Below are 10,047 nucleotides of genomic sequence, written 5' to 3'. Positions count from 1 at the left end.
GCTCTCTATGGGAAGCTGAAAATAGAAAGCAGCCCGTGGAACTCGGGAGCTTCACTATCTTCTATCTGGGGAAGATCAAACTTCCAAATTTGCAAGTTAAATTGGGATACCCAAGGTATGTGGGAAACTGGTTACAAAAAGGGTTTTATATAAATCCCATGTATTGTACAAACAAAACCTAACTACACTAAATTCTAATCACATTCTATTCATAGTAGCCGAAGCCAGAGTAAAAGCCTTGCTTCCTAGAGGTAAATAGCTGGACTTGTGTTTTAATCTCCTAATAGTTATGTGATTTGTCTCTTACAAACATGAGAAAACTTTAGATTTGCTTCTTTAGCAACATTCCAACGTTTTGATACTTTAACCATCTGATCATTTGTTGTGTTTCACACAATATAGATAGCACCATAGCTGATTTGTTCAAGCGACATAAGGGTTGCTGGACTGAGACCATTAAGAATGAAAGAATAGCACTAGAAAATAATTCCTCTTGTTGGGAAATGATCTGAAAAAACAGAAAATATCTAATCATAGAAGCTGTAAACAATTTGCATATAGATAATCTGCATATAATTTGCATTATTACTTCAGTACACAAGCCTAGCATCTACAAATTCATCATAGAAACTCATAAAATATTATGAGACAATGAAGGTAAGCGTTTTAAATATGAAGTACTCTAGTTGAAAAGTCCTATTAGTTACTAAAAACGGGTCATTATTTTAAGGCACAGCAATTTTATCTTATGTTGATGCCAAAACAAACGATGATGTACAATCCTGGCTACATATCTTGAGATTTTTGGTTTGTTGTCTTTGTTCCATTCGCATCACCTTACCATTATAAGGGATCTATAATGCATCTCTCATTTGTCTTCTTCCCAATTCCAGCACAGAATTTATTCTGGCAGAACAGGGAGATGGAGTTAAGGTTTTTGTGTTTATTTTTTAAATGCACACATAATTTGCCATACTGGATCAGACCAGTGGTCCATCCTCTTCCTTGTCATGTCTCTGACAGTGGCCAATAAAAGTGACTCGTCACAGAGAAACATACTTTTTCCCCCCATTACAGCTAATTTAGAATCCAGCAATCTGTATGAGTAGCTCAACTTACTTTTTTCAGTGCTTTATCTTGCATTTGTTAAAACTGAATTTCATGTGCCACTGTGCTGCCCAATCACCTAACTTTGTTACCTTCCTCTGAAGTTCCTCGCAATCTTCCTTCATCTTGCCAGACTGGAGCCAATGAAAACAAAGTACTCAGTACCTTCACAGATCAAACCTTAAACCCAGCATCAGTGGTTAAATGTATTTTAGAGTACAGGAAATTATCTGTTCCCTGATAGTTGGTACAGTCCCAAATACGCTGTGCTGTGTAACTTGCTATATAAAAAGTTAATGTATAAAATAAATGTAACAACGTTTACACAATCTCTTTAATACAAAAAAATCCAACATTCTTTAGATAATTTTTAACATTAAGCTATGAAGGTCTGTGAGGTGTGTCCAATTCTCTCTCACTTAAGGCTTGATCCCTTGTTCAGTTAAATCAGCAACAAAACTCCCATTGACTACAATGGGGCAAGATCAGGCTATAAAGAAAAACCTGCTTTCCATTAATTTATACTTGACATGATTATTAATAAAAAGAATGCTGACTAAACAGCACCAACATAAGATTGTCAAATCCCTTAGTAGGTGATAAAAATAAACTGAGGGCTGACTTGCTGAGGAAGATAATGGTGCAGAACCTGGTGAACTTGCTCACATTTAGACAATCCAAATTAATTTTGGGGGAGCTTGATCCAAAACCCATTGAAGTCAAGCGAAAGATTTCCACTTCCTTCAATTATAACTAATTAAGGTCCTCAGGGATAGATTTTTTAGAAGTTTTTAGGCACCTAGTGGGATTTCCAAAAGCACCTTCAAAAAAGCACATTCACTAAAATTAGTTGTTCTTTTAAAGACCTTGTGATTTCCTTAAACATTATTAACATACATTAAGATATTTCAATTAAAAAGCTCATGTTTTTACAACTTTTTCTGCACTGTCAAAGAACAGTATATTTAGAAAGATTATGAAACCATCAAGCATGCTGGAACTCATAAAAATGGTTATTATCCTCTCTGTAACTGTTCTTTGAGATGCATTGCACATATCCATTCCATGTTAGATGTGCACATGCCATGTGCACAGTTGCAGGAAATTTTTTCCATCAGCGGTATCCATTGGGTCGGCTCTAGCGCCCTCTGGTGCCGTGTTCTCATGTGCCAGTATAAGGTGTCCAGCCGACTCTGCACCATCTCAGTTCCTTCTTGCCGGCCAACTTTGACAAAGGGGTAGGAGGGTTGGTCGTGGAATGGACATGTGCAACATATAGAATCATAGAATGTCAGGGTTGGAAGGGACCTCAGGAGGTCATCTAGTCCAACCCCCTGCTTAAAGCAGGACCAATTCTCAACTAAATCATCCCAGCCAGGGCTTTGTCAAGCCTGACCTTAAAAACCTCTAAGGAAGAAGATTCCACCACCTCCCTAGGTAACTCATTCCAGTGCTTCACCACTCTCTGAGTGAAAAAGTTTTTCCTAATATCCAACCTAAACCTCCCCCACTGCAACTTGAGACTATTACTCCTTGTTCTGTCATCAGGTACCACTGAGAACAGTCTAGATCCATCCTCTTTGGAACCCCCTTTCAGGTAGTTGAAAGCAGCTATCAAATCCCCCCTCATTCTTTTCTTCTGCAGACTAAACAATCCCAGTTCTCTCAGCCTCTCCTCATAAGTCATGTGTTCCAGCCCCCTAATCATTTTTGTTGCCCTCCGCTGGACTCTTTCCAGTTTTTCCACATCCGTCTTGTAGTGTGGGGCCCAAAACTGGACACAGTACTCCAGATGAGGCCTCACCAAGGTCGAATAGAGGGGAATGATCACATCCCTCGATCTACTGGCAATGCCCCTACTTATACAGCACAAAATGCCGTTAGCCTTCTTGGCAACAAGGGCACACTGTTGACTCATATCCAGCTTCTCATCCACTGTAACCCCTAGGTCCTTTTCTGCAGAACTACCTCCTAGCCATTCAGTCCCTAGTCTAACAGTGAATGGGATTCTTCCGTCCTAAGTGCAGGACTCTGCACTTGTCCTTGTTGAACCTCATCAGGTTTCTTTTGGCCCAGTCCTCTAATTTGTCTAGGTCCCTCTGTATCCTATCCCTACCCTCCAGCGTATCTACCACTCCTCCCAGTGTAGTGTCATCTGCTAATTTGCTAAGGGTGCAGTCCACGCCATCCTCCAGATCATTAATGAAGATATTGAACAAAACCGGCCCCAGGAACGACCCTTGGGGCACTCCACTTGAAACCAGCTGCCAACTAGACATGGAGCCGTTGATCACTACCCGTTGAGCCCGACGATCTAGCCAGCTTTCTATCCACCTTATAGTCCAATCATCCAGCCCGTACTTCTTTAACTTGCTGGCAAGAATACTGTGGGAGACCGTATCAAAAGCTCTTGAAGAACAACAGTTACAAAAAGGTTAGTAACCTTTTTTTCTTCTTCGAGTGCTTGCACATGTCCCTTCCACATTAGGTGACTCCCAGGCAGTACCACAGGAGCTAGAATCAGAGTTCATGGACATGCTGACTGCAACACAGCTTGATCAAACCTGGTGTTATCTTTAGCTTGTTGTGTGATGGTGTAGTGAGATGAAAATGTACATACTGATGACCAAGACACTGCTCTGCAGATGAACTGGATTGGGACCTGGGCCAGAAATGCTGCTGAAGAAGCTTTCACCCTCATAGAATGGTCTATCACTATAGCCGGTGGCGGGATCCCCGCCTGCTCATAGCATGTGTGGATGCACGATGTGATCCAGGATGAAATCCTCTGAGCTGAATTAGGAAGGGCCTTCATTCTGTCTGCTACTGCCACAAAGGGTTGTGTGAATCTACAGAACAGTCTTGTTCTCTCAATATAGAGAGCCAGGATGCTTCTAATGTCCAGTGTGTGGAGACATTGCTCCTCCCTGCTTGCGTGTGCTTTTGGGAAGGAAACCGGCAGGAAAATAGCTAAACCACTTTTGGGAGGAATGTGGGGTGAGGATGAAGCTGTAGCTTGTCCTTAAAGAAAACTGTGTATGGAGGTTCTGACATAAGTGCCCTGATCTCTGAGACCCTCCTGGCTGAAGAGGCCACCTTCCAGGAAAGGTCTGACAAGAAGCATGTTGCCAGTAACTCAAATGGGGGCCTGTGAGTTTTGACAAGAAGAGGTTTAAGTCCCATGAGGGAATGGGCTCCTGAAGCTGTGGGTATGATCTTTCTAGGCGCTTGAGAAAACAAATGGTCATCTCATGCAAGAAAATTAATCAGTTATCCATCGGGAATGCCAAAATCACTGCCAGGTGGACTTTAACTGCTGAAATTGCCAGACCTTGTGGTTTCAGATGCAGCAAACACTCCAGAACGGTCTGTAGAGACGACCAGATAGGTGAGAGACCTTGCTGGGAAGACCAAATGGAAAAATGCTTACTCTTGGCAAGGCGTGTAGCTCTGGTAGAGGGTTTCCTGCAACCTAGCAGAACCTGGTGAACTTGCTCTGAACAGGTCAACTCCTCGGGACTTAACGATGGAGCTTCCAAGCTGTCAGATGAGATTGGGGTGGAGCATTTGACCATGGTCCTACAATATCAGGTGGGGACGAGAGGGAGTGGCATCAGAGTAGCTACTGAAAGGCCTAACAACATAGCAAACCCGTGCTGGCAAGGTCAGGTTGGGGCTATGGGATTGACTCACGCTCTGTCCCGCTTGATCTTCAGAAAGACCTTGTGCATGAGAAGAATGGCAGGAGAAGGCATAGAACAGGTGCCTCGCCCAAGGGAGCAGGAAAGCATCTGTGAGTGAGACTGGGCTGTGGCTTTGCAGGGAGCAAAACTGATGACATTTCCTGCTCCGCCTGGTCACATATGGGTCTACCTGGGAAGTCCCCCACCATTGGAAAACGACCCTTGTTACACCAGAGCAAATGGACCACTAGTGGTGACTGGAGAAATACCTGCTGAGGTGATTTGCCAGCTTATTCTGGGCTTCTGGGAGGTGAGAAGCTCGAGATGGATCAAGTGCGTTATGCAGAATTCCCACAGGTGGATAGTTTCCTGGCACAGGGGGAAAGAGCAAGCCCCTCCCTGCCTGTTGAAGTAAAACATGGCTGCTGTATTGTCCGTGAGCACTAGCACATTCTTGTTCACAATGTGGGGTAAGAACACCTGACAGGCCAGGCAGACTGCTCTTAGCTCCCTGACATTTATATGTAGGGAGAGCTCCTCTGGGGAACCACATCCTGAGGTGCCCTAGGTGAGCCCTCCATCCTTGATTTGATGCATCCAAAACTAGGGATAACAAGGGCTGGGGCCTGGTGAAGGGGAGGCCTGTGCAGACCCAACAGAGGGCTCCGCCATAAGTCAAGGAAGGCAAAGACTAGGGCAGGAACCGCGAGCACCAAATCCAGGTGATAATGGCACAAGTGAGTACACCGAGGCCAGCCAAGCTTGAAGTGGTCTGAGAGGCATAGCCTCACATGCTGCACTACGTAAGGCCTAAGAGTCTGAGGCAGAAACAGGCTGTCATGATTGGATGGGCCATGACTTGCACTATCAATGACCCCATTGTCTGGAAACAGACTTCTGGGAGAAAGCTCTGGCCTGGGAAGAATCAATCACCACTCTGATAAACTCTAACCTCTACACGGGGAAGAGGGTAGACTTCTGCTCATTTATAAGCAGGCCCAGTGCCTGAAAGGTCAACTGTATGAGGTGGATACTAGTCTCCACTTGGGCCTGGGACCAGTCCTTGACCAGCCAATCATCAAGGTATGGGCAGACTTGTACCCCTCTTTTCTGAGGAAGGCTGCCACTACCACCATGCATTTCGTGAAAACCCTTAGGGCTGCCGAAAGGCCAAACGAGAGAACCGTGAATTGGTGGTGAGTTTGGTTTACAATGAACCTGAGGAACCTCCTGTGGCCTTGGAAAATTGAGACATGGAAATAAGTAAAAAAAACGAGGAGTACTTGTGGCACCTTAGAGACTAACAAATTTATTTGAGCATAAGCTTTCGTGGGCTAAAGCCCACTTCATCAGATGCATGCTGTGGAAAATACAGAGAACATGAAAAAAATGGGTGTTGTCATACCAACTCTAATGAGACTAATTGATTAAGTTTGGCTATTATCAGCAGGAGAAAAAAAACTTTTGTAGTGATAATCAGGATGGCCCATTTCAAACAGTTGACAAGAAGGTGTGAATAACAGTAGGGGAAAAATTAACATGGGGAAATAGTTTTTAGTTTGTGCAATGAACAAACAAACAAATAAATTAAGTTGTTAGTCTCTAAGGTGCCACAGGTACTCCTCATTCTTTTTGCTGAGACAGACTAACACGTCTACCACTCTGAAACCTGTCACCATGGAAATAAGCGTCTCTCAAGTTGAGGGTGGCGTACCAGTCCCCCAGATCCAGGGAGGGGATGATGGAGGCCAGGGAACCCATGCAGAACTTCAGCTTTTTGAGGCAGCCATTGAGACGGTGCAGGTCTAAAATGGGCAGAGACCTCCCTTGACCTTTGGAATTAGGAAATATCGGGAGTAAAACCCCTTCCCTCTTAAATCCCAGGAACCTCCTCCATGGCTCCCACTTGGAGGAGGGCTTCCACCTCCTGGACCAGAACTTGCCCATGAGAAGGGTCCCTGAAGAGGGATGGGGAGAGGGAGGGTGTGTGAGTGGGGTGGAAATAAACTGGAGCATATAACCCGTTTCCACAGTGTTCAGCACCCAGTGGTCCATGGTGATAAGAGACCATGCCGAGCTGAAGTGGGATAGGCGGTCCGAAAACAAAAGGGGGGACAGGATCAGGTGGCACGGGAACTGGTATAATGCCCAGGGGCATCCCATCAAAAGTTCTGTTTGGCTGCCCCCAGGTATCTGAGTGGGCCAGGTAGTAACGTTGAGGCAGACGAGGGCAGTTGCCTGTGTCTAAACCCCCTGCTTAGTTTCTTCAGCAGGTCCTAAGAGGGGGGTGGAGCTGAGAACTGGGTGGAGTGCTGAGGCTCGAAGTGCTTCCTCAAAGGTGCCAGGGCATAGAGACCCAGGGACATGAGGCTGGCTCTAAAGTCTTTCAGGCCATGGAGCTTCGCATCCGTTTGCTCTGGAGAAGAGTGAAGCGCCTTCAAATGAAAGCTCCTGGATGGACTGCTGGACTTCCATTGGCAGGACAGGAGCCAAGAGCGCCTGCATATGAGCAGAAAAGCCATGGATCTGGCCACTGAGTCTGCTGCATCCAGGGCGGCCTGAAGGGAAACCCTGGCTGCAGACTTCCTTTCATCCACCAAAGTGGAGCACTCCTGCCTGGACTCCCGGGGAAGTAAGTCCTTGAATTTCAACATTGACTCCCAGACACTGAAGTTGTACCTCCCCAGCAACACCTGCTACTTGGAGATGTGGAGCTGTAGACCCCCTGCAGGGCTGGCTTTAGGCTGATTCCACCGATTTGGGCCCCGCACCTAAGAGGGCCCCACGCCCAACTTTTTAATTTTTACTCACCCAGCAGTGGTCCGGGTCTTCGGTGGCATTTTGGCGGCAGGTCCTTCAGTGCCATGGAAGACCCGGAGCGAGTAGGACCCGCTGCAAAAGTGCCGCTGAAGACCCGGACCACCGCTGAATCAGGCCCCGCAGTTCCTAAAGCCGGCCCTGCCCCCCCTGTAGAATAAACTTTTCTATCAAAAAGGTCTAGTCTCTGAGTCTTCACCTTGGTGGTCATTCCTTGATGCCCTTGCCTGTCCCTCATTGGCCGCTGAGACCACCAGGGACCCCATAGGAGGGTATGAGTACTTGTCCTACCATCCTTGAGAAGGAACAAAGTACCCACAGGGCTTTGACTGGTCCCATGATGGCCTAATTGAGATGGAGAGCCACCTTTGATGGGGCCACTGTGGTCAAAATATCAACCAGGTTGTGGGAAGACTCTGACTACCTCCACTCCCAGCCTGAGGTTTGAGGCCACTCTTTTCAACAGCTCCTGATGAGCTCTGAAGTCACTATAGGGAGGTGATGTCCATGCCCCTGACTCTATCTCATCCAGGGAGAAAGATGCCTGCATCAGCAAGCGGTCGTCCTCCTCTCCTTCTGCACTGACTGGGTCCCCGCAGGTCTAGGTCCTGAGGATCTGTACTGGGCTCGGTACCGAAGTCCAGGTCAGGTGCTCGTTGAAGGGATGGAGGAGCTCTCCTCTCTGAGACCACCGAATATGAGCACCTGAAAGTGGGCTCTTGCATTGGGGGAAAACCCTATGGGCTCCAAAATGGCCACTGCATCTGCATAGGCCAATGCCCACTGTGCCAAGTACTCAGGGGTGCCCCACACCTGGATCCACAACCAAATAGAGATGACCGGGTGGGAGGGTACTGGCATTGGTTTCTCGGTTGGGGATACAACTCCACTTCCAAGTCCAACAATGAGCCTTCCTCTGGGGACCATGAAGGAGTAGTACCCATCACTGCCGGGGAACGGCGCTGAGGTGGGAAGATCTGCATTGAGTCTAGCAGGGCCAGCTTCCCTCTAGACGGTACTGAGGGGTCCGGTACTGAATGGGAGTCTGGGGCAACATTCTCCTTCTGCTCACCAGCACTGATGCCGCTGACTCTTGTACTGCTGGTGACAGCGGTACTGAAGCACCAGCAAGTCCCTAGCCACAACAAATGCCTTAAAGGTAGATGCTACCGTGATCCAACTAGTGCAGCATTGTCTCTCCTATGCCGATGGCTGGTCCGGGACCGGACTCAATGGAGCCTGTACAGGTTGGAGTCAATGTTACTGCTCTCGGAGCAGGGGCAGCAGAGTAGCCAGACTCAGGTTGCACTCCACTGTGCTCCCCGTGCTTGGCTTTATTTAGAGTTGGGAATGCCCCCTCTCATCCAGCTGCTTCTTATGTTTCTTTTCCTTGGCACCGGTGAAGGGGAATGGTGCCGAGAGACTCTCACGGCAGGAGGAGCACTCCACACCGACGCTGAGGTACTCAGTGCTGAGTCCAACAGGCTTGGCTCCATCAGGAGGGATTTCAACCTTGCCTCCCGGTCCTTCTTAGTACGAGGTTTGAAGTCCCGGCATACCTGGCAGCAATCCCTGATATGAGTCTCTCCCAGGCACTTCAGATAACTGAAGTGCGGGTTGCTCACAGGCACAGGTTTGCCACAAGAGGCACAAAGATTGAAACCCAGACATCGAGGCATGCCCCAGCACCAGCAGTGGACAAAAACTCCGCTAAACACAGTGAAAAATGCCTACTATGTATAACAAATTGTCAACAGTCCAAACGAGAAATAAAGAACTGGGACGAAAGAAACAAAGGGAAAGATAGTAAACCAAGACCACTGAGAAGAGTTTGCCAAAGCAGGAGGAGCAGTTACAGCGACCATCACAGGCAGTAAGGAGGAACTAAGAGGGTACAGGTTCAGCCGGACCACTTATACCACTGCATGAGCATGTGGCACCAGAGGGCGCTAGAGCCGACACGGCAGATTCCACTAAGGGAAAAAATGTTTGGTAACAGTGCACATGGCGCATGCACAGCTAACATGGAATGGACATGTCCAAGCACTTGAAGATTGGATGATCATGAGAACCAAGGTGTTAACAGTATGTTCGTGAAAAAGGCAGAATTGACCCCAACAAAACTTTTAACATTAAAAAACAAAAAAGACACTGTGAATTTTAAATTACTCAAGTATTTTTTTAAAAAACACTGGCATGTTGCATATAAAAGAGAGATATGTAAGTTTACTGATTTCTATGACATCATGAGAGGCTGATTTAAATAGAACAATGAGCAGAGCTCTTTAGTGATTTTAAGCTACAGAGCTATCATCAACATAATCAGTTAACAACAGAGGACCCTATCCTGCGCCAAGTTCTGAGCAGACAGATCCCTACATCAGCACAGAGCATGTTTTTTCCCCTTCGTCAGGTCCTGATTAGGAATGTGCTGCTGTTC

The 10,047-nt window shown here is 46.8% G+C and overlaps 1 protein-coding gene across 1 annotated transcript in view; it reads right to left on the bottom strand.

Annotated features, from left to right (window-relative positions):
• Positions 1-391: 391 nt before the first annotated feature.
• Positions 392-10,047, bottom strand: part of RAB28 (RAB28, member RAS oncogene family) — a 109,144-nt gene continuing 99,488 nt past the window's right edge. The window contains exons 7-8 of the mRNA XM_045019409.1: positions 1,120-1,241; positions 392-508 (exon numbers count right to left, since the gene is read on the bottom strand). Coding sequence (XP_044875344.1) covers positions 1,125-1,241 — 117 coding nt within the window. The 3' untranslated portion in view covers positions 392-508; positions 1,120-1,124. The remainder of the gene's footprint in view (positions 509-1,119; positions 1,242-10,047) is intronic.

This window comes from Mauremys mutica, chromosome 5 (genome assembly GCF_020497125.1).
Source record: "Mauremys mutica isolate MM-2020 ecotype Southern chromosome 5, ASM2049712v1, whole genome shotgun sequence".
Classification (NCBI taxonomy): domain Eukaryota; kingdom Metazoa; phylum Chordata; order Testudines; family Geoemydidae; genus Mauremys; species Mauremys mutica.
This window is presented reverse-complemented; position numbering and strand designations above follow the sequence as displayed.